This window comes from Leucoraja erinacea, chromosome 27 (assembly GCF_028641065.1).
Source record: "Leucoraja erinacea ecotype New England chromosome 27, Leri_hhj_1, whole genome shotgun sequence".
In the NCBI taxonomy this organism is placed as follows: Eukaryota; Metazoa; Chordata; class Chondrichthyes; order Rajiformes; family Rajidae; genus Leucoraja; species Leucoraja erinaceus.
In genome coordinates, this window is record NC_073403.1 from 23,310,497 (window position 1) to 23,336,727 (window position 26,231).

Sequence of the window (26,231 nt, forward strand, 5' to 3'; positions counted from 1 at the left end):
AGCCAATGTTGTTCCAGGAATTCACTGCTGAAAGATATAGGTTTGTATAAACGAATGATTTAACAATTTAGAATAAGAAACTTTCCCTCACTGTCGCACTGTAACCTGACTTGAAACAGAACATTTTCTTACCATTTAACAATAATAGTTGTATCTTTTACACAAGAGCACTCAATACTTCATACTTGGCTGCCATTACAATGCCTCAAACTCCATTGTGAGTGAAGAGCTTTTAGCACCGTTGCTATAATATGGATTATTTCAGTAAATTGATATTTCCTTAAAGGTCGCTCTGGGAATATTTATTCCCAGCCCTCGTGATTGCCGTTGCAGTGGGGATCTCAGCATTTGTTGCTGCTTAGATTTGATAAAACACTTTGCACCTCATCTGGACCTGTGATAAGAAGATGATTTGGTGCTTGGCTACGAAACACTCCCTTGTTAATAGGTTTCAATCCATTTCTAATCTATGTGACATTGCTCATGGAGAATTATTTCAACCAGTCCACAAATTCAATGCAGTGCCATATTTGCACTAGCGGGGGGGGGGGGGGGGGGGGGGGGGGGGGGGGGGGGGGGGGGGGACAAAGGACTAATTGCTCTGTATTAGTAAATGTTGTTAAAATGGATATTTCTCAGTCACGGAAGTGAACCAGTAGGAATGGGACATCTGAATTGAAATCGAAATTGAACCTGGCGTAGGAAGGAACTGCAGATGCTGGTTTAAACCAAAGATAGACATAGATGCTGGTTTACACCCGAAACACCACCTGTTCCTTTTCTCCAGAGATGCTGTCCGACCCGCTGAGTTGCTCCTGCTTCTTGTATCTATTTTCAGTTCTAGTGTCCATTTCCCGTGAATATTACCTGCAGAACTGAAGGGTGACGGTGTAAAGAATAAAGTGATGAGCACGTATGGTGAAGCTGGACAAGATTTGACACTGCATGGGCAAAGCTGGCCTAAATTCCATTGCTGTTGGCTACCACCATGACTAACCTAGGGGATGTCTATTGTGGGTGCACGCTACGTAATGCAAAACAAAGTGACACAAGCTCACATGTGAAGGAAAGAAACCAAGAAGTGACGTTACCAGCAATTACCTCCATCATAAGCACATCTACTCGGGGTTTTGGTTTTGTTGTTGAAAAAACACACACACTGTTTTCTTAATTAACCACTGCCATTTTTGGAGCACGTGAGGCATTGAATGACTAAATGCCAAGACGGCCGACTGGGTACAATGCCCTCCAGACAAGAAGGAATTCTTTATGTGCTTTCCAAATCTGAAAGGAAGCCTCTTCTTGCCTGGAAAGTTTCACAGCTTATCTTACGAGGAATATCTTACAAGTCTTCATCTTGCCAATAAAGCATTCATTAGGCTTTCAACAGAATCTGTTATGTGTGTAATAACGACACAGTTTTCTTCGAGTCTGGCAGACACATGGCACATTTAGTTCAGCTGGGAAGAGCTTGTGTCCTGTTTGAGAGGCTCGTCCAGATTCACAGAAAGCGTCACCACATTGTCATCGTGACTGGCCTCTTCCTCTCCTTTCTTGAAACTAATCATGTCCATTATTCTGTCTTTTATAACCTGTCAAGAAACAAAAAAGGGGTCATCAGAACATTTAGATTTTTTTTAATGTTTAGTTAAGTTTAGTTTAGAGATACAGCGTGGAAACAGGCCCTTCGGTCCACCAAGCCGCACCGACCAGCGTTCCCCGCATATTAACACTATCCTACACTAGGAACAATTTTTACATTTACACCAAGCCAATGAACCTACAAACCTGTAAGGTATGGGAGGAAACCAAAGTTCTTGGGAGTAAACCCATGCAGGCCACAGGGAGAACTTACAAACTCCATATGGACAGCACCCGTAGTCAGGATCGCACCGGGGTCTCTGATGCTGTAAGCGCTGTAAGTCAGCAACTCTACCGTTGCACCACCGTGCCGCAAACATAACATCATTTGTTTATAAAAGCAGTGAATGGGGAGATCCCATTTTGAATTTGATTGTAAATTCAATCATTTTGTTTCATATTATCGAGCATCATATTTTTTCTCTCTCATTATCCGGTAAATAAAAACATCACTCTTGGTGATTTGTCCAGGGAGTCCAGCAGTATAATGTAGCTTAAACCAACACATCAAACAGGATCATGCAAACCAACTCCATCCACACCACACTGTCTCGGGAAGCATTCCAGCATAATCAAAGACAAGTCTCACCAGTCTCACTCCCTCTTCTCCCCTCTCCCATCAGGCTAGAAGTGTGAAAACAAACTCTCCACATTCAGGGACAGTTTCTTCCCAGCTATTGTACCATTTTATCACCAACAAGATAGTGATCCTGACTTACCATCTTGAAGAACCTCGGACTATATTTAATCCGACTTTACTGGGCTTTATTTAGCACCAAATTTTATCCCTTTTATCCTGTATCTATCTGTACACTGTGGACGGCTTGATTGTAATCATATGTAGTCTTTCCGCTGACTGGATAGCAGGCAACAAAAAAGCTTTTCACTGTACCTTGGTACACTTGACATTAAACAAAACTAAATATATCAAAGCTTTCAAAGGTCTTTTATTGCCCTGTGTACAGTGTTATTCATATCATGAATATATTATTGATATAATATCCCTATATATAACATATTATGATATATTTCATATATAAATAATAATTCTTAATACATACAACATCCTTATATATAAAATAAACTTCCATTATTTATTTCAGTCTCAATATCTCAGAAAGCAACTTAGAAACATAGAAACATAGAATAACTTCTATTTAAAGGGACTGTCAATCACTTTATTAACATTAACTTTCAATCATTCCATTTCCATCCTCTCCAGTTTCCTGCTTCCTGCTTATATTTTATTTAATTCCCTTGTGTCTTTTGGAGTTTCGTACTGTTTCTTTATGTTTATCAAGCTGTACCTCAGTGCATGTGACAATGATCAGCTAAACTCTAAACCATTACTGAAAAATGTAAAAAAGAGAGCTTAATGCATTATTTTAGCAGGTTATATCAACTAATGTTAAGTTTATTTAATTCCTCATTGAAATTCCTAATAGAAATGATTTCAACTTGGTGTCATGTTCGGCACAGACATTGTGTTCCTGTGATATATTGTTCTGCATATGTTCTTTGTACTTGTGCTGTCAGGCACAATATCTTCAGTTGTCAAAACATAAACATTTTGAACATGAAGAAAGTAAACAAGGATTACTTATCGTAATTACTGGGAACTGCTTAATTTGAAAGCAGCACTTTGGTGAAATATGGTCATAAAAAACATAATTTCCTGTTTAACACAAAGTGCTGGATTCAGTCTTCCCTGACACAATCGTGATTTTTAAAAATGTCTTCACTCAGGGAATATTGGTAATGATGGGTTTGGCTGACAGCACAGAACCCACAGTGCAATCAAAAACAAACCGCTGGAGGGACTCAGCAGGTCAAGTAGCATCTGTGGATGGAATGGGCAGACGGAGAAGGCTCCCATTCCAAAATGCCTTATCATAAAGATATACAGAAAGAGGCCCTTCAGCCCAACTTGCCCATGCTGACCAACATCTACACTAGTCCCACCTGCCTGTGATTGGCTCATATCCCTTTAAACCTATCCTATCCATGCATCTGTCCGAATGTTTCTTAAATGTTGTGATGTACCTGCATCAACCACCTGCTCCGGCAGCTCGATCTATACACCCACTTCCCTTTGTGTAGAAAAGTCACCAATTACTTAAAAAGTTACTTATTAAACCTTTCCCCCCCACCACCTTAAACCCATGTCATCCAGTTCTCGATTTGCATACTCTGGGCAAAAGACTGTGCATTTACTTGATCTACTCTCATGATTTTGTACACCTCTGTATGATCACCCCTCATCCTCTGCCATCTGTCCATTCCCTGCACAGTTGATGCCTCCAGCACTTTATGCTTTGCTCAAGATTCCAGTATCTGCAGTTATTTGTGTCACTTGGCTTCAAATCTATCTTCCTCTGTTGTTGCAAGTTCAGGACATGTTTCTCGATGTTTTGGGTCAGGACCCTATCAATTGGCCCTGAACTGAGTGACAGGCAGGGTTAGTGCAGCGTGATGAAGAATCGAACACAGCATTGAATCCGTGTTCCCACAGAGTGCAACCTAGAAAAGGACAGCACAGTACTTTCCTGTAGGGAACCAGTCTTCATCATAATCCAATAGTTTCATGGATATTGCAAGATTTTTACGAAGCTCCATATTTCCCTTATCTATATAATTAAAAGTCTAAACTTGACCACTTCCTGTTTGCACTGATTTTAGAAAAAACACGACCACTTACGGCTGTGATTTTTGGCAACCTTACTCAGAGTCCCCCTCCAGCTGACAGGGCCAGAGGATTTTTCCCATCGATGAAAAATAAAAGAGACGCCCCTTCCGGTGGGAGGGGGAGTAGCTATAAAACCCGGAATTGTGGGCGTGGCTCAGTCTCTGCAAGATGGGGGAGGGAAAGGGTCACAACTCTCAGTCTGAGCTGGAAATCTACAGAACGCTGAGAATACTGACCTGTGAGTGTCCTTTATGTGTTTTTAAACTGTGCCTTTTGCAACTGTGTGCCTTTTGCAACTGTGTACCTTTTGCAACTGTAAAAAAAGATGAAAATGTCTAAAATTGATTGTCCACCCTCTCCCCCTTCTCTCTCACCGTCTCTCACCTGTTTTCGGCAGAATTTCTGGCAGTTTCTGAGCTGCTAGCCGGCCAGGCTTGCGTTACTGAGCTGCCAGGCCTGAGTGACTGAGCTGCCAGCCCAAGAATCCATTCAGCCCACAAGGTCCATACTAGCCATCTGAAAACCAGTCCCTTGGACCCACAACACCCATGCTAGGACTCCAGAAAGCTTCCACCCCACCCCCCCCCCCCCCCCCCTCCACACTGGCCAGCAATCTTGGAATTGGTGGAGAGGTGGAATATTGTGTTGTGGGACCAGCCCTCCCGTGTGAAGCTGGGACCCAACGGGTCCTACTTAGTCTAGTTTGTATTAAAATTCTCATGAACATAGAGCAATACAGCTCAGGAACAGGCCTTTCAGTCCACAATGCCTTTGCTGAAAATGATAATGTTCAGATTAGTTGATGAAATGTTTAGTTTATCGTCATGTGTACCGAGGTACAGTGAAAAACATTTGTTGTGTGCTAGCCAGCCAGCGGAAACACAATACATGATTACAATCGAGCCATTTACAGTGCGTAGATACATGATATGGGAATAACGTTTAGTGCAAGGTAAAGCCAGTAAAGTCCGATCAAAGTCTGTTGGTCACCAAGATAGTAGTTCAGGACTGCTCTCTAGTTGTGTTAGGATGATTCAGTTGCCTCATAACAGTTGGGAAGAAACTGTCCCTGAATCTGGATGTATTCACACTTCTGTATCATTTACCCTATGTGAGAGGGGAGAAGAGGGAGTGGCCATTCAGGGATGTCAGGTTAAACTGATCTCCACCGCCTGAAGAAGGGTCTCGACCCAAAACGTCGCCTATTCTTTCCATTGATGCTGCCTCACCCACTGAGTTTCTCCAGCATTTTTATCTACCTTCGATTAATCCACCGCCTGTACATGATCCATGTCCCTCCATTCCCTGCATATTCATGTACCTATCTAATGCCACCACCGTGTCTGCCTGCTGCCTTTTTTTATTTTCCAAAAATAAACTTGATTCAGAATTATTCAAAAATATGTACAAAACATGAACAGTGCAAAAACCCTTCTGACAATCTCAGCGTCTAAACATACATTTATTAGTGTTATTTTCGGTATGCTCACAAACTATCCTCATATCAAGCACCCTTGCTACTCATGTGGCTCCCTAGTTTGATATTCCTATGCAGCCATCCCAGGTCCCAGAGACCACCATTCTCCGTGTAAAAAAAATATGCCTACATATCCCCTTTAAGCTTTGTCACTCTCACCTTAAAGCCACGTCCTCTGGTATTTGGTTTTGAATGTCTACCTTATCTATCCCTCTCATTATTTTATCTACGTCTGTCAGATGTCCCCTCAGCTTCCGTTGCTCCACGTTTGTTCAACGTCTCTTTATAGCTCATGGCTCTCCAAGCCAGGTAGCATTCTGCTAAACTTCCTAGTTTTTAGTTTTAGTTTTGAAGACATAGTGCGGAAACAGGCCCTTCGGCCCACTGAGTCCAGCGATCTCCACACATTAGACACTATCCTACACATACTAGGGACAATTTTACATTTATACCAGGCCAATTAACCTACATACCTGTACGTCTTTGGAGTGTGGGAGGAAACCAAAGATCTCAGGGAAAACCCACGCGGTCACGGGGAGAATGCACAAACTCCAGACAGCACCTGTAGTCGGGATCAAACCCGGGTCTCCAGCCCTGCAAGCGCTGTAAGGCAGAAACTCTACCCCTGTGCCACCATGCCACTGTCTTCTGCAACCATTTGCAATGAAGGATAATGGGCAAGGAAAGGTTTAATGTAATTCAGTCCCACTGCTGCAAATGGGGAGAGGGCAAGATAATTTTAATGGCTAGACTCTAAGAAACTTACAGCAGAACATTGGAATGACATAAAATCCATGAGAGATGGAATTCCTCAGCAAAGCAGTGGCCCAGCTGGTGGAGCTGATGATTCAGTGCCAGATATCCAGGTTCGATCCTGACCTGGGGTGCTGTCTGTATGGAGCTTGCATGTTCTGCCTGCTTCTGCGTGGGTTCCCTCCCACATCCCAGAGACGTGTGGGTTTGTAAGTTAATTGGCCTCTGTAAATTGCACTTAGTGCAGGGAGTGGATGAAAAAGTGGGACAACATAGAACTAGTGGGAATGAGTGATTTATGTAAACGGGTGTCAGCATGCACTTGATGGGCCGAAGGGCCTGCCTCCAAACTGTATTTTTCAAGAGAGAGGGAGGGGGAGAGAGAAAGAGAGAAAGAGAGAGAGAGAGAGAGAGAGAGAGTACAAATGGAAAATGATTTGAATTGTAACTATAGACAGATGGATCATGAATAAAAGGTTCTTAAATTAAATGAAATCAATGATATAAGGCACACCTGCCAAGTCTGACTGGGGAATCGTATTCATGGATCTGGACAGTTCGATAGAACAAACATGGGACATGGTGAGGATAAAGCCAACGCTAGGACTTCATCAATACTAATAAGTTGTAAGCAAACAACCATGTCAATTCAGAAGTAGAATTTCAATCCCATTGACAGGTGTAAGACAAATTAAAAATTGTTTGCGAAACTAATGCTTATTTAATTTGACTGAGATGGAATAGTGTCAATTAATTCAGACTAGTTACTCTTACGTCCATGTGAAATTCTGACTGGGGCCAGGTACTTCTGTAGGTAGTACTAAACATAGGCACTCATCAGGTTGCAGAATAAAGCCTTACAGAGAGATCACAGAGGAATGGGAAGGTATTTTTTCGAGTTCTTTTAATGGTGAGAATCATAAATTGTGAGTGCAAACAGGCCCTTTGGTCCACCGAGTCTGCGTCGACCAGCGACCACCATCCTATACAGTCGGGACGATTTACCAAACCCAATTAACCAATAAACCTATAAATGTCTTTGGAGTGTGGGATGAAACCAGAGCACCCAGAGAAAACCGACGCAGTCACAGGGAGAAAGTACAAACTCTGTGCAGACAGTATATGGAGTCAGATTCTAACCCAGGTCTCTGAAGCTTTAAGGCAGCAACTCCACCGCTGTGCCACCATGCTGTCCTATACTATAAATTAAACTATTGCAGAAATTCATGACCTATACTGGGGCATAATTGGAAATCAGAAATCTAAAACATTATTGAATTTTGTGGTAAGAAAGGTATAAATAGAATTATTGTTTTTGTTCTGTCAATATCTTGAATTGGATGAATTTGTGAAATCTTTCTCAGCTTAAAGTTCATAAGATACATTGAAATACCTTGTTTCTAAACTCAACCTATTGCCTGATTTTCAGTGTGTGATTTGGACACAAAACCTATCTAGAGCACATTAGATTGCATTACCGATCACTTCTGGGTCAATTAATTGAGAATTTGACCCAGGCACTTCATGTGCAAGTCATCTTTAGACTTTAGACTTTAGAGATACAGAGTGGAAACAGGCCCTTCAGCCCACCGAGTCCGTGCCGACAAGCGATCACCCTCTTACACGAGTACTATCCTACACTAGGGACTATTTACAATTTTTACAGAAGCCAAGTAACCTACAAACCTGTACGCCTTTGGAGTGGAGCACCTGGAGAAAACCCACATGGTCACAAGAAGAATGTACAAACTCCATACAGACCGCACTCGAACACAGGATCAAACCTGGGTCTCTGGCACCGTAAGGCAGCAACTCTACCGCTGTGCCACCATGATTTTGTAAAAAATGCCTTGTAAATATTCTGGCTGCTTTTGTACCAGATGTGTATGTAGAACCTGCAACCTATTTTTTTACGCACCTACACATAAATAGTTTAGAATTTTTAAATAGGCATGGTTTAAATAGTGGCTGTAAAATTAATTCATGTTGTCAATTCACACAATTTTGCACAAATTTCTGTGATCCTTAAATTAACTAAATCAAGCGTTTCAACTTTATCAACAAAATGGTTTAGTACCGAGAGAGATAATAGTTTTTGGATCAATTACAGAAAGGTGACCTGGATCAATATGGACCTGCTCTGATGTTGACCCGAGGTCTGATAATCCTCTAGTGTACAAGTCTATGTCTGTTTCAGCAGCTGGCATCGACCTCAATACTTGTACATCAAACAAAGCTAATTTGTTCACTAAGACTAAATGCTCATTCGGAAGATGGGAATAAAGTACATCAGACAGGGAATGAAACCACTCAGATACAACATTCAGAAACACAAGGAATGGCAGATGCTGGAATCTTGCATCAAACACCGAGTGCTGGAGGAACTCAACAGGTCAGGCAGCAGTTGTGGAAGGAATGGATAGACGGCATTTTGGTTTGAGACCCGTCTCAGAAATTGACCTGAAACATTACTTTTCCATTCCTTCCAAAGATGCTGCCTGACCCTCTGAGTTACTTCAACAGATATAATATCCTCCTACTGTAAGTTGCGCACACATCTAAGGAAGGAAATCTTAAAATGAACTCTGTTTCTCAAATTACAGGTAAAGAAGTATTAATGTCACAGTTTCCCACATCATAAATATGAATCTATTTCCCAAATCCTACTTTGGAACATCCAAACAGGTGGTGTATAAATATAAATCTTCTTAATGTCATTCATAGAAAATCCAAATACAAACATATATGGAAGACATTCTATATGATCACCTTGGCTGAACATGTACTGCCTGCTATGCTAATGTAGTTCCATTGACACCAATGCAACAGAATCTACAGACTGGTCATTTGTGTTTGGACGTTAATTTAATGTTAATGACCAAGAATGAACTTCGTCCTAAAGGAGGTCCAAGGAGGTCCAAACTGCCAACGTTCCTGTAACCAAAAATCAGACACCCAAGCTGTATTGCACTTCTCACAGTAAGTTTTCTCCGGGTGCCCCTTCAAACTTCAACTTCAACTTCAAACAAACTATGAACTATAACAATCTATTTCATTTTATCTGTTTACTGATGTGTGTGTATATATATATATATATATACTAGACCAAGTGCAGACCCGTTGGGTCTGTTTCCCCAACGGCATTGGGGGGGGGGGGGGGGGGGGGATGAGAAGAGGGGGGGAGGGGAGGGAGGAGGAGGAGGAAACGGGATAGATTTGGGAGGGAAAGGAGAGAGGGGGTAGGGGGTGAGAGAGAGATGTGGGAGAGAGGGGATGGGGAGGGAGGGGAGGAGGGGGGGGGGGGAGAGGTGTGGGGGGTAGAGAGGGGAAAGAGTGGGGAGGGAGAGTGGAGGGGAAGGGGGGGAGAGAAGTGGAAGAGTGGGGAGGGAGGAGGAGAGGGGTAGGGGGAGTGATGGAAGAGGGACAGAGGGATAGGGGGAAGGGGCGGGGGGGAGAGAGGGAAACGAGGGGTGGGGGGTAGAGAGGGAAGGGGGGGGTGGGGGGAGAGAGGGATGGGGAGAGGGAGGGGTGGGGAGGGAGAGAGGGGGAGGAGAGAGGGGGGAGAGAAGTGGAAGAGTGGGGGAGGGGAGGGGGGGTAGAGGGGTAGCGGGAGTGGTGGAAGAGGGACGGGAGAGTGGTGGAAGAGGGGACAGAGGGGTAGGGGAAGGGGGTGGGGGAGAGAGGGGAAGGGAGGGGAAGAGAGAGGGGGGGGGGGGAGAGGGGTGGGGGGTAATGGGATAGAAGTGGAAGAGTGGGGAGGGAGGGGTAGAGGGAGTGGTGGAAGAGGGACAGAGGGGTAGGGGAAGGGGGTGGTGGTAGAGAGGAAAGGGGGGGGTGGGGGAGAGAGGGATGGGTGGGAGAGGGAGGGAAAAGGGTGAGGAGAGGGAAACATAGAAATTAAGTGCAGGAGTAGGCCAATCGGCCCTTCGAGCCTGAACCACCATTCAATATGATCATGGCTGATCATCCAACTCAGTATCCTGTACCTGCCTTCTCTCCATACCCCCTGATCCCTTTAGCCACAAGGGCCATATCTAACCCTCTTAAATATAGCCAATGAACTGGCCTCAGCTACCTTCTGTGCCAGTGAATTCCAGAGATTCACCACTCTCTGTGTGAATTTTTTTTTCTCATCTCGGTCCTAAAAGATTTACCCCTTATCCTTAAACTGTGACCCCTTGTTCTGGACTTCCCCAACATCTGGAACAATCTTCCTGCATCTAGCCTGTCCAACCCCTTAAGAATTTTGTAAGTTTCTATAAGATACCCCCTCAATCTTCTAAAATCTGGCGAGTACAAGCCGAGTCTATCCAGTCTTTCTTCATATGAAAGTACTGACATCCCAGGAATCAGTCTGGTGAACCTTCTCTGTAATCCCTCTAGGGCAAGAATGTCTTTGAGCATTGGGCATTGTGACATCACACGATGGAACGTTCACCATGGGTTGGGGCTCCTGCAAAGGCATATGTAAATGAATCCATTCCGATTGGACATATGTGAACATCAGGCATTGTGACATCACACGATGGAACGTTCACCAGGGGCTGGGACTGGGGCTGGGGCTGATTCTATGGGTGAGAAGCCAGTGTATTTTTGAAATATTGGGGGGGGGGGGGGAGAAGGATTTGATTAAAAATGTGTACTTAAACACGACGAAATGTAATGAGGAGCGGATACTTAGAAAGAAAAGTGAAATCTCTACCGAAATGGAAAAGATGTCGGCGATTCTGCGTCTGGTTTTGGAGTTGCAGGGAATCAAAGGAAGAAAGGCGGCCGGCAGCCGTCCATGTAAATAGATCCATTCCGATTGGACATCTGCGAGTATTGGGCATTGTGACATCACACGATGGAACGAATCAAAAGGCAGAAAGGCAGCCGGACGGCAGGCGGCAGGCGGCAGCCACACATTTTTAATATATAATAGATATTCTATGGTATATGGTCATACTGATCTGATCTGTATTTATGACTACATTATCCTGTTGTGCTGCAGCAATGCAAGAATTTCATTGTCCTATCTGCAACACATGACAATAAACTCTCTTGACTTGACTTGACTTCCTCCCATGTTCCAAAGACGTGCAGGTTTGTAAGTTAATTGGCCCTAGAGTATAGGATATGCTAGTGTACAGGTGTTTGTTGGTCTGCATGGACTCAGTGGGCCGAAATGCTTGTTTCCACACCCTATCTCTCAACTAAACCAAACTAACTTGCAGCTTCGGCACAGCTTTTACACTGGTCATTGGGAAGGTTTTTGGTCATTAAATGACTGGCTGCCTGAAAGGCCACTGTAGAGGTGAGGGGAGATTTCAGTGGGAGGGTAGTGCAGTGATGTCCTGTGTGTGGCCACACTTTCCACCATGCGTTGCTGAGCTGGGTCAGGGCCTGAATCCTGAATATCCCCATTGTCACGGCAAGGTGTAGACATCACAGCAGGTTACACTGAAATCTACAATTGTTGATGATCCAAACAATAGCTGGTTTGCAAATGCTTTGACACATTGTGCTGTGGATTGATGTCAGAATGGAGACCTTTTAAAGCCTGTTGCCTTGGCAATCTCAGCAGGTGTGTTTGTAACTGTCAAAGAGCAGTTAATTGGCAGGGAATGAACGACATAATCTTGTCACTTCTTTACATGAACGGCCGATGCTGCACTAAAATCAAAAGTCGCGGTGCGGTCAGAACTGGTCTGATTTTCTGAAGCTGATAATTTCACCAGGATATCATCATAGTGCAATGTAATCTATGGAAATCAATTTTTTTGAGTCTATAAATAGGGTTAAATCGCTTCAAATTCTAGGCTTGCGGAAATAGTGAAGGTACTATTGGAGGAAGAGATTGACTTTGGTGCCTTTCCTCACAGTGGGAAACTTTGATTCTGCTGTGTGGGGATGTTTTATGTTTAACTCTATCGTGTGTTGTGTTCTTTATTTTTATTGTATGGCTGTATGGTTATCTCATTTCACTGTGACAACTGGCACATGTGACAAATAAATGTATCTTGTATCTTGTATCTTGTATCTTGTATCCCACTGCTGAAGGCAGCCAGTTTATTTACTTGTAAACAGTTTTGATGCAGCCTTCAGTGAAGTCCCTGCCAGAGAAAGGGGAAAGTCAATCTTGGGTGATGCCAATCTTACGGTCTGCTATGGAGATGGGCGGAATGCTCATGCTCTTCCAGACCCCAAAAATAAACTGCAAAGTTTTTTATTAACCTTACTTTATGACAGATGTTGCCTGCAAGTTGTAGCTCAGTCATCTGCTTCTTCATTAACTGGATGGCATTTTGTATCTTAACATATTTAGGTGGCACAGCAGTAGAGTAGCTGTTTTACAGCGCCAGAGACCTGGGTTTGATCCTGACTACGGGTGCTGTCTGTGCGGAGTTTGTATATTCTCCCCGTGACCATGTGGATTTTCTCCGATTGCTCCAGTTTCCTCCCAACCTCAAAGACGTACGGGTTTGTAGGTTAATTTGCTTCGATAACATTGCAAATTGTCCCTATTGTGTAGCATAGTGCTAGTGTATGCTGTGATCGCTAGCCGGCATGGACCCGGTGGGTTGAAGGGCCTGTTTCCATGCTGCATCATTAAAGACTAAAGTCTTAAAGTAAAAGTAAATGCTCATTGCCTAAAACCAGTTTTAGATGGTTGAAAAATCTCCTGGGCTGAAGTGGGTATGGACCTTAATACATGTATGGCAAGAAACGTTAATTTATTCAATGCCACTATTGCTAGAGCTGTGTACAGGAAACAATTTCTCTGATTGCTCTTCCTTTGATGACCTGGGCAGATGGGATCCAAGGGAAGGTGCAAGGCTTGATAGATGAAGGATGGGACAGGGAGAAGGATTCCTGCTTCTGGCTCACAAGCAATTGTGTGGAGGACACATTCATTCTCCCTGAACTTATCCCCTTACAGTTGCCAGGGTCTATTTAAGGAAGAGGCGATCAGCTTCCGTAGTACATCTGCCACAGGCAATGATGGTCCAATTCTATACGACCATTGTAAAGTCAGTCCTCACCTTCTCCACCATGGTCTGGTTTGGTTCAGCCACCAAGCACGATATACGGAGGCTGCAGCAAATCATCCGATCAGCTGAGAAGGTTATTGGCTGCAACCTTCCCTCCATTGGCGAACTGTACACTGCAAGGGCCAGGAAGCGAGCAGGTAAGATCATCTCTGAACCCTCTCACCCTGGCCACAAACTCTTTGAATCGCTTCCCTCTGGAAGACGGCTCCGGACTGTCAAGGCTGCCACAGCCAGACATAAAAGCTGCTTTTTGTCCACGAGTAGTAGCTCTACTCAATAACCAAAAATCTGTAGTCTCCTTTTGCTCTGGTATTTTATTTCATATGTTTAATTGATAATGATTTATTATTAATGTTTAATGTTTTATGTGTCATTCCTAACTATCACTGTATGTCACGTTGTTACTTGCGTGCGGAGCACTAAGGCAAATTCCTTGTATGTGAATACTTGGCCAATAAACTTATTCATTCATTCACAAGTGGTATCCATTAAATTCCAGAATATATAGCTTGGGAGCAGGTTTGAGATTTCTAAATAGTAATATCTCACTTGACTCTAGTCTACGATTTTCTTTTCGAGGTCAAAGTTACAATAGTTTAGTTTAGTTTAGTGGTACAGCATGGAAACAGGCCCTTCGGCCCACCATTTCCACACTGACCATCGATCACTTGTTCACACTAGTTCTATGCTATCGCACTTTCTCATCCACTCCCAACACACTTGGGGCAATTTACAGAGGCCAATTAACCTGCAAACCCGCACATCTTTGGGATGTGGGAGGAAACCAGAGCTCCCGGAGGAAACCCGCATGGTCATGGGGAGAACATGCAAACTCCATGCAGACAGCACTTGAGGCCAGGGTTAAACCCAAGTCTGGTATTGTGAGGCAGCAGATCCACAACATTAGATAGTATATTAGATAGCGGTCAAACAATGTCTCCCACATGAATATCACAGTGCTCTTACTTCTATATTAATTTCCCTTGGAATTTTTCTGTTTTTCTTATAGTCTCCTAACAGTGGTTGTGAATTTCTATGGATTTGAGCATTATGAAACCAGGGCTCAAAAGAATTTCATTAAAAATCTAGTACAGTGCAGTTGTGTTTCCTTGCAACCTGACCTACATGCATTGCAATATACCTGTCAAGATTGTAGGCTTATTCCTTCATTGCACCTAATATAGACTGCTACACTTGTTCTGGTTGTGGGTTATGATACAAGTACAAATGTGTGGAGTCAAGAGTGTTTTATTGTCATATGTTCCAGATAGGACAATGAAATTCTTGCTTGCTGCAGCACAACAGAATATGTAAGCATAGTACATAACGGGTGAGGAAAAAAAAAGTAATTGTGAACCTCTGGACCATATTCCATTCCCTGTGCCTTAGCTTTGTCACGTGTACTGAGTTACAGCTTTTGTTTGTGTGCTATCCAGTCAAAAACGGACTATCCATCAATACAATCAAGCCGTCCACAGTGCAAGATAAAAGATAAAGGACCGCGGAGTTGCGGGCAGCCAGCAGCAGCAGCAGCCGACGGCACGCCAATCTCCCGAAATGGGAACAGCTGTGCCCGACTTCACTCCCGCACCGGCCAAATCTACACCTCGGCCGGGCGGGAAAGCAAAGCAAAAAACAGACAGAATGGCAGACTGCGATGAGTCTGACTTTGAGCAGCCGCGAGCGGCCAGTGCCCGTGAGCATTGGGGCCGGTTGGAGCGGCTGGGGGAACAGGAGCAGCCGCGAGCGGCCAGTGCCCGTGAGCATTGGAGCCGGTTGGAGCGGCTGCAGGATCAGGAGCAGCCGCGAGTGGCCTATGCCCGAGAGCATAAGAGCCAGTTGGAGCGGCTGCTGGAGGAAATACTCCAAAGTGTCAGGCTCCGGGAGATGGAGGCTAGCCACAGTGGGCAGTTAGTAAGCCCCACAGCAGTACCTCTTGTGGTGCTGCACAGTGTTTCTCCCTCATCAGAGGGGAGCACGGAGGGTTAATTCTGGGCTGACCCTGAAGAGGGGAGTGATCAACATACCCCTAGTATGCCTGGGGTGAAAGAAAACATGTTGGATATGGTGTCCCAGTTTATCCAACCCGACCAAACTGGCCAAAACCTGGAGCCGAAAATAGCGGCAAGCATTGACTACATGTCTTTTAACCAACTACAGGGACAGGCATTATCGGACACCACGGCACGACACTTACCACCAGGGAACTGCAAGTCGCTAAATGTTCCCAGTGTCAACCAGTGCATCTGGAAACATGTCGGGACATCAATTAGAACCAGGGACTTAAAAATACAGAAAGTCCTAAAAGTCCTAACAGCAGGAATTATGGCTTTTGCCTGCACATTGAATGAGCAAAACATGATCCAAGACCACCAAGATGCACTGGCTTTACTCTGCAACTCACAATACGAGTTAAACAATATTAGGAAAAGTGCTATCCAACTGGCTTTAGACCCCAAATTTGCAGACCTCTGCAAAGCTGGAACCTCCAAACCATCAATACTACTATTTGGAGGGGATTTATCAAAACAAGTCAAAGAACTTGACGAAGAGGCGAAAACCCTGGGGTTCATAAAAACAGCATCCAAAAAGCTACGGCCATAAATATCACCCCTACGCACCCACCAGTCGGCCAAGACAAACTGGAGAAAGCGCAAAAACCAGGAACACCCAACATCGGTCTTTTTTAGGCCATGGCCCAGACCGACCTTCCTGGAAAATGCACAAACCCTCAACACCAACCCAACTACAGACCCAGACAACGGTGCCTCAACATCCACGGAGGATGCCGAAGAAGTAACACAACTACCACTGGTAACCATGGAGGTAGGTGGGTCTGGTTCCTTAAGAATTAAAGGGAGCATGGAAGTTGGTGGGAGATTATGATATTATTTGGATGCATGGAATAAGTTAACTACCGACACTTATATTCTAAGCAGTATCCAGGGTTATACCATATAATTTATACAAGAACATAACCCTCCAGTTCAGCATGTACCGAACCGAATGTTCGTGCTCACAGGCAAAGAAAAATCTAAAGCACACGCTGAACTACAGCGGCTATATAAAAAAGGAGTAATTGAGAAAACCCAACACGAATCACAGGGATTCGTGTCCAACATCTTTATAAAAAACAAGAAAGATGGTGGTTGCCGCATCATAATCGATTTGACTGCTTTGAATACCTTTATACAATATATTCATTTCAAGATGGAAACCTTTGTTACTGCTAAGCAATTGATTTCCGAAGGCTACTACATGGCAAGCATCGATTTAAAAGATACTTACTATACAGTACCCATAAGAGGTGACCACAGATGTTATTTAAAATTCAAATGGATGGGTCAGTATTGGAAATACAGGGCACTACCTAATGGTCTAACATCAGCCCCCAGGCTGTTCCCAAAAAATTTGAAACCAGCCCTAGCGTTACTGCGGAAACAAAAACACATGGTAATGCATATCTAGATGACATACTTATTGTTGGCAAGACTTTGGAATTGGCTAAACAAGCGGTAACAGCCACAAAACAATTGTTTGAAAAACTGGGGTTTATCATCCATCCAGTTAAGTCTAAATTAATGCCTTCAACAAAAATGGATTATCTGGGGTTTACCATTAACTCAGTTCTCATGTCAATGCCTTTGCCGAAAGAAAAGGTTACAGCCTTAATAGAGGCTTGTAGCAAAATCATTGACATCACCATACCATCCATTAGACTGGTAGCTAGAATAATTGGGAAGATAGTGGCTGCATTTCCAGCCACACAATTCGGACCTTTACACTATCGAAATTTACAGAGAGCAAAAATAAGAGCACTCAAAATTAATGGTGGCCATTTTGACAGACCAATGAAGCTACCAACAGAGGCCATAATGGAACTAAAATGGTGGGAACATAACATCAGGTATTGTTCCAATCCAATAATTATCAGCAACCCGTCTATGGTACTACAAACTGATGCCAGTGCACTTGGTTGGGGTGCTACCAATTCCATCTCCAGCTGTGGAGGGAGATGGAATGCACAGGAGGCATCATTATTACAAACACTGGGCATAAACTACCTGGAAATGTTAAGTGCATTCCATGGCCTTAAGTCATATTGTTCTGGGTTATATCACCAGCATGTTAGACTACAAATTGACAACACCACCGTGGTAGCATATTTCAACCATATGGGTGGAAACAAATCGACATCATGTGACAATCTGGCCAACACAATTTGGCAATGGTGTATCCAGAGAGATATTTGGATATCAGCTACCTACTTACCAGGTAAACTAAATTTAGCGGCAGACACCAGGTCACGCAAATTTAATGAAAAACTGAATGGATGTTGGATAAAAATGTATTTGCTGAAATTACAGCACGGTATGGAACACCAGATATCGATCATTTCGCATCCAGGCTCAATCACCAGTTATCAAATTATGTTTCATGGGAACCGGACCCTGGGGCAGCAGCAACAGATGCATTTTCGCTGCATTGGGGGAAATTGTTTATTTATGCATTCCCTCCTTTCTGCCTCATCAGTCGGATATTAAGGAAAATACAACAAGACTCTGCATCTGGTATTTTGATACTACCCGATTGGCCTACTCAACCATGGTTCCCGGTGATACTAGACATGGTATTAGAACCATGCATCACCATCCATCATAGACCTAATTTACTGGTCCATCCAGTAACAAAGGAAAGTCACCCATGTCATAATTATACAAACCTATTAATTTGTAAGGTTTGAAAGCACCTCTACAACACCTGGGACTGACGGACCGAACAATGGATATGATTGCATCGGCCCACAGACAGTCCACCAAAAAACAGTACTTGGTGCACATCAAGAAATGGGGGAAGTACTGTCACACCAATAACCTCAACCACAGATCAATCAACATCCCGTCTGTTCTGGAATTTCTGGCTAGCTTCCATTACGATGAGGGGCTCAGCTATAGTGCTATCAACTGTGCCAGAAGTGCTCTGTCAACATACCTGTGGCAAGGAACAGAGCGGCATTCTGTAGGGACACACCCTGGTAACTAAACTCATGAGGGGCATTTTCAATACTAATCCCCCAAGAACCAGGTACACCCAAATTTGGGATGTGAACATTGTACTGACCATGTTAAGAAACTGGTCTCCATCTACAGCTCTGTCCCTACAGAAACTAACAATGAAAACGGTCATGCTGATGGCCTTGGTCACGGCGCAAAGGGTCCAGTCGCTTCAAAAACTAAGGCTGGACAATTTGACTATTTCATCTAGGAATTTGACTTTTCATATCCATGAATTAGTCAAACAGAACAGACAGGGATCAGCGGGGCTAAAAATAGATTTCAGGGCCTACCCGACGGATGATCGGCTCTGTATAGTAACTCACTTACTATTATATAGGGAATATACAAGGATCATCAGAGGCAAAGAAATGGCACTTTTAATCAGCTACAAACAGCCACACAAAAAAGTGACAGTCCAGACCATCTCAAGATGGCTAAAAAAGGTCCTAATAAAGGCTGGAGTAGACACTAACATTTTTAAATCTCACTCCACCAGGGCTGCAGCTACATCAGCAGCAATGCAGTTGGATGTTCCAAAGGACCAAATCCTCAAGACAGCAGGATGGTCAACGGAAAGAACTTTCCAATGATTTTATAATAAACCAGTCACTGAACCTGGAACATTTGCAGAAACACTTTTAAGTTCTGTAATATGATTTTACCCCATAAATAGGGGCTATGATTTGGTGTTAATAAACCAGCGCGTTCCACAGGATCCCACTCGAAAGCTGATTTAAATGGCCATTAATTTACAGCAATTAAACACTAAATTCTTCCATTTGGCCTATAAATTAATGTAAATGAGATTTAAAAATCATGTTTTATTGTGAATTCTTTGTGAATGTTATTTGGACACTTAGGCTATTTAAAAATGTTAATCTTTTCTTAAGAAATGGATAGATGTTTAGATCTAGTAATTGAAGTTTGGAATTAGCTGCAATTGGGTAACTAATTAATTTCTGCGTTAATTTCAGGTCATCCAAGTAAGATTGTTTTATATTTGTTTCAGAATGCTTCAATCTATGATAACTGAAAATTCCATTCAGTTCTCTTAATTTTTAAGAAAGTTATGGGCTTTTGACTGTCCACGATCACAGCTTTTTTGTTATGTCCATAGAAAATCAATAGGGATTTTAGGGATGCTAATTTCCAGGTATGAAAATGGCCATAACTGTTTTAATATTTGAGATATGAAAGTGAATTAGGTGTCAAATTAAACTTCTTTTTATACTTTATCTGATGGGATAAATTGCAGACTTGATTTTTAAAATCTCAAAATTGTGTAACATTGCTACAAAGTGTGCATGAAGAATCCTTCGATGCAAGTTTTGTTACCGCAATAGGCCTATAAATCCCTGTTTTATAAATTCTTATCCTTTTTAAATGTAAGTGGAGCATTTGTCTCATTTCAGTTATTAGGGGAAAGCTGAGATTTCAATGATGAAATTAGTTCACTTAGTCTGGATCCCACTTTAATTGCAAGCAATGGGATTGTCACTGGAAGTGCGGTCGATATACTTTAGTGGATATATTCACAGTAAGCCCCAATGAAAGAGTGATGTCAACACAGGTATTCCCAGACTTACACAATAGATGACTTATGTAAACTCATACTTACGTGAACAATTCTGTTCTCTGTCCCCAGCCCCAGAGTTTGCACGTTCTCCCCGTGACCATGCGGGTTTCATCCGGGGGACTTTGGTTTCCTCCCACTTCCCAAAGATGTGCGGGCTTGCAGTCCCTAGTGCAGTTTGTAATTTCAAGTTTACATCGGAAACAAGCTGACAACGGTGGCGGAGCTTTTCCAGAAGGACGAGCGCCACAGGAAGTACTCCAACGGGGAGACGGCAGGAGAATGGGGTTAGGAGGGAGCGATAGATCAGCCATGATTAAATGGCGGAGTAGAATTCTGCTCCTATCACTTATGATCTTATGGAACTCGTCAGCAATGACGGCGGTACTTACAAAGAAGGCCGTGTGCCGCAGAAAGTGCCCTGGACGCAGCCAGAAGTCGCTGGGGATGGTGATTTTAATGTAAAATCCGACTTACATAAGGGTTCACGGCAGTAACCCTCAATGTAAATTGGGGAGTGGCTGTATCATTGTTGATCATTATTGATGAACAAAATTAATGTCAAGATATCACTGGAGTCCACTATTGTGAATAGGATAGAAAAGTCCTTTCATCGATCCCAGCAGATAATGTAAATTATTATGGGATACTATATGGACTCCACTTTATGTACAAAAAACATTAACATAAGAAATCACAGCCCTTTCACTAATCTGGTGTAATGCTGCATCTGAAACTCCCATTTGCCTGTTTTTAAAAGTTCTCTCTATTTCTATCTTACCTCAAATTCACATTCTGTTTCATACTCTTATCTCAGAGTAATACTCCGTAATAAGTTAAGAAAATCTTAAGTGTAGTCATGAATATCATGCGGCAAACTGTGGCAGAAAAATCTCATAAATTTCACATTAAAAAACATAACTAGGTACAAAATCTAATTATTTGCCATTAGATGAGGGGGTCAGTATTAATCACGAGAACCACACGTCTCTAATTAAAACAGTGGCTGGACATCTTTTACAGTCATTTGAGAGGACAGATGGGGCCTCTGTTGACATCTCATTTGAAAGTCACGACGGCACTCCCCCCAGGCCCGAACTAAAATGTCAGCTTGGATTATGTGATGAAGTCTCTGGAGTGAAGCACAAATCCATGACCTTCGGACTCAAACGCAAGAGTGATCTCCACTGAATAAGGGTTGAGACACTCACAAGAATCCATGGACTAAGAACAGACACCATCTGATTCAATGAACACATTTAATTACGTTGAGAACCATTTGTTCTTGAAAAAGTTTTCCTCCTGAAAATAATGTGAGCAAAAGTTTGTGCAAGTGGTTTTCCCTCCTCAAAATCATGTTGTTTCGTTCACATTAAGTAAAGCGAAGATGAATTTCTTTGCATTGCTGCTATTGGATTGATCCAGTATTGTTGAATGAAAGACGTGCTATTTATTTACAAAGTCGTTGCATGATGGCGATCAAAGAATGGAAAGGTGACAGAAATATTTAACAGTAAAAAAATAATAAATGATCGCAAGTTACAAATTTAACCTTATCTTCCCACCTGTAGTATTATGCTTAAATTCATATCTCATGGAATAGGTGTTAGTACTAAAAATGATGAAGTTCTAGTTAGTAACAGTAGGACCTGGTTTCTCTCATGTCTAGCTTGTTATTAGTTGCAACAGGGGAAGAACATTTTTTTTTTTTAGAGGTACAGCGTGGAACAGGCCCTTCGGCCCACCGAGTCGGTGCAGACCAACTGTGCACTAATTCCCTCTGATCCCAGTTATGCTAAGGAAAATTTACTGAAGCCAATTAACCAACAAATCTGCACATCTTTGGAATGTGGGAGGATACCGGAGCACCGGGAGAAATCCCATGCGGTCAAGGGGAGAAAGTGCAAACTCCGTACAGAGAGCTCCCACAGTCAAGTTCGAACCCGTGTCTCTGGCGCTGCAGGCAGCATCTCTACCGCTGCTCCTTCGTGTCTCAAATAACTGAGTGTCAATATCTACTGTGATCAGCCACTGATGAATCACGTGGCTCTATGACAGGTTCATTGGTACAATACTCTCTTCCGAAGACTCCCGTCAGTTCTATAATTAATCCACAATACCTGCTGGGGTCTAAGTACCTACTGCATACATAGCCAATGACAATCTGGTTACAAAAAGTAAGCAACACAGGTATCAAAATGACAATGGCATCAACATGAACATTAATGAACAAACCAGTCATATATTAAGACTAAGGTTCTGCTGTCTTGGTTGGCTTAGATGCTCCATGAATTGTGTGCTGGAGAAAGTGGCTAACAATATTTATATTTGAAGGCACAGCAATACAAATAAATGTTAGTCAAAGAGGCTCAACAAGGTTAGGGTAAGGAAGGCTCATAAGGAACAACTGCACCATGCCTGCTAGCCAAAAAAGTTCCTAGTTTTATTTTGATGGAATGCTCGGCCTACTAACACAATAAATAACGGTCAGCATGTTCATCATTCTCTCCATCTACAAAAAACACTGTAAACTTTCACCCATCTTTACATCAGCAACATTTAGACAATGCAGCTTCATGTAAATCAGCAACGTGGTACAATAATCCAAACTCTGAAATCAAAGCTCATCCTTAAATAGAAGTAACATTTGCAAAGTTTACTAAGTATGGGCAGGGTTCCGTTGGAAGCTAGTAGAAAGGGAAGAAGGATCGTGTATGAAAGGATCGGGATCGGGATGGCGGGACTGTCATATGCTGAGAGAATGGAGCTGCTGGGCTTGTATACTCTGGAGTTTAGAAGGATGAGAGAAGATCTTATTGAAACATATAAGATTGTTAAGGGTTTGGACACGCTCCAGGCAGGAAACATGTGCCCGATGTTGGGGGAGTCCAGAACCAGGGGCCACAGTTTAAGAATAAGGGGTAAGCCATTTAGAACAGAGACGAGGAAACACTTTTTCTCTCAGAGAGTTGTGAGTATGTGGAATTCTCTGCCTCAGATGGCGGTGGAGGCTGGTTCTCTGGATACTTTCAAGAGGGAGCTAGATAGGGCTCTTAAAGATAGCAGAGTTACGGGATATGGGGAGAAGGCAGGAATGGGGTACTGATTGGGGATGATCAGTCATGATCACATTGAATGGTGGTGCTGGCTCGAAGGGCCGAATGGCCTACTCCTGCACCTATTGTCTATTGCCTATTGACGCAAAGTGATGGAGTAACTCAACGGGGTCAAGCAGTGGGTCAGTGGGAAGAAGGGTCCCAAACCAAAATGTTGCCTATCCATGTTCTCCAGAGATGCTGCTTGACCCGCTGAGTTACTCCAGCACTTTGTGTTCTTATGTGTAAAGCAGCATTGGCAGTTCCCCTTGTGTCTACAAGGATAATGTGTGTTTGTGAGGGGGAATGATGACCAGTGTATGTACGCCACTGCTCCTGATACATTTATGTGGCCCTGCCCTCCCTCCATGATTCGGGACTGACAATCCTGGTGTACAAGGCAACTCAAATATCCCCCAATCCCCAGTTACTGGCACGTTGGAAACTGTCCTGGCAACACCGGCATATAGAAGCTCCATCCTCCCCATCACCTCTCCCACAGAGACGAACAAGAGGAGGTTCCAGACCTTTACAGACCTAAAGACTCGCCTGCTGCTTGTGAGATAAAACAGCAAAAACCGGCCAGACGGTCCGGCAATAATTTAAAAGCCATGTTGCCCGCTTAAATTGGCATCTGGCTGATTTGTCAGACATTAATTCACAGAAATACTTTGGGTTTTAGGTAGTAGCGGACTGACCATTTTTCTTAAATGATAGAGAGTAACTGAGAACTACTCAGTGTCAAGAGATGATGTTGGGAATCATAATGCAGCAAGTTTGTGTCAGATATCTTCGGAGAGTCTATTCTGTGTTCTCCGCAGTGTCACTTAAAAACTGCCAGACTCCTCAAGCAGAAAATCACCTTTTCAACTGCTCTGTGCGACTATACATCAACTTTCTTCTTGATGCTTATAAATCAATAACAGCTGCGAAGATAAACAAAGTGCTGCTCTGCCGAACAAGATGAATATCGAGCCGGTGCAAATGCATCGCTCAAGCGCCGACTAATTTTGCACGCGTGCAAAGTGCTCTACACAATGGGTCCGATGTGAAACAGTGCAATGCCTCTCCCTTGAATCGCTGGATTATGTCCATGTGCCTATAAGGTCATGTCCCTGCAGCTGCTGTTGGTTGCTATGGTGGCGTGCCATTAACTGTTGCTCCAACTTCACCCACAGATCGATCCTGGCTGGTGTTTCACTCCACTGCAATGAAATAGGTAATAGGCCTCTTTGCTGCCACTTCACCACCTCTGGAATTAACAGACCTATTGGAATAGTTGCATCAGTACGCATTACAATATTCTACCTTTCAATTTACATCTGGATAACACTTCTTCTGCATGGTCTCCAAAATTAAATCACTCATTGATATTTCACACCAACTTTGCCTATCTTACTGAGCCAGGAGAATTGCTAAGTTCCGCGTTCAGCCTCGTGACTACACTCAATTTTGCTGTTCCAGTCAGGATGGTCCTAACAATTTGTACGTAAGACACAAGAAACTGCAGATGTTGGGATTTGGAGCAAAATCAAAAAGTGCTTCAGCCGAAGCTCTTGAAACGTTTTCTGTCTATTCCTTCCCCAGATAATGCCTGAACCACTGAGTTCCTCCAACTTTGTGTTTCAATTATAAGTATAAGCTGCTACATCGACAATAAGAGTCTTTGTATCAAGTGGCTTGGCTGAGAGCAGGTGATCAGCAATATTCAGTTGCAGTCAATTACTCTCCATTATCACAATGGACACTAAACAGCCAATGTCTTATTTATTTCATTTTGTCAAAGCTAAGGGCTTTACATAAAAAATACAGAAAACTATTCTGTGTGGCACGGTGGCGCAGCGGTAGAGTTGCTGCCTTACAGCGCTTCTAGTGTCGGAGACTCGTGTTCGATCCTGACTACGGGTGCTGTCTGTGAGGAGTTTGTACGTTCTCCCCGTGGGTTTTTTCCGAGATCTTCGGTTTCCTCCTACATTCCAAAGACGTACAGGTTTGTAGGTTAATTGGTTTGGTATAATTGTAAATTGTCCCTAGTGTGTTGGACAGTGTTAATGTGCGGGGATCGCTGGTTGGTGCAAACCCAGATCTCTACCTTTTCCAAATATTTTGGGTACTTCTTTATAAAGTGTATATGTCCATTCTGGTGGAGAAACAGTACAATCTACTTCTCAGAATTTCAAAGGTTACATACCCACTTGGCACATACCCAAGATGGCGCCCAAGCCAGGCGACTCTGCGCATGCTGGGCTCAGAAGTGGATCTCCAATCACGCATTATAATTGGTTGGGGCAGATGGGTGGAACAAAGACCAGAGATGAAAACAAGAGGTTCCGACACAAAAGAATTGAAGAGCTGCGAATTGTGAAGCCAGAGGAAGGATTGTGGGTGGATGGAGAGGGGGAGGAAGAAATAGATGGGGGGGGGGGGGGGGGGGGGGGGGGGGGGGGGGGAGGGTCTGTCATATTTTTTTAATGCATTTCAGTTACATTGATATAGGACAACACTTTCGAACTGTTCACTATATGGGCAAATTGTTAAAGGACAATCTAGCCATGTAACTGTTTTTATATTCAGTAAATATTGAAGAAGTTTTGATCAGCAAAGGCAGGCTGATGAATGGGCGTATTTCTTACTTCACATCTGATACTGAACAAGATTAATCACTTGCCAATGAGCAATCAAAACAAGACAGAGTAATCACATATAAATCAAAGTTTAAGCGTGCAATCATTAATCTGGTAGAACTGTGGAAATACCGAATGATTCAGGAATTATCACTTTCATTTTGAGCTGATATATATGTTAAGAGAAGTGTTCTATTTATTTGAATTTGTTTGTTAGCAGTGCATGTGTCGCAGTGAGCAGTCCACACTTCTGCCTACCAAGTAAAACTTTGGACTATAATGGCCTTTCTT

At 43.1% G+C, this 26,231-nt stretch overlaps 1 protein-coding gene across 1 annotated transcript in view; it reads right to left on the reverse strand.

Moving 5' to 3' along the window:
- Nucleotides 1-576: 576 nt before the first annotated feature.
- Nucleotides 577-26,231, reverse strand: part of asic2 (acid-sensing (proton-gated) ion channel 2) — a 433,817-nt gene continuing 408,162 nt past the window's right edge. The window contains exon 10 of the mRNA XM_055657297.1: nucleotides 577-1,592. Coding sequence (XP_055513272.1) covers nucleotides 1,452-1,592 — 141 coding nt within the window. The 3' untranslated portion in view covers nucleotides 577-1,451. The remainder of the gene's footprint in view (nucleotides 1,593-26,231) is intronic.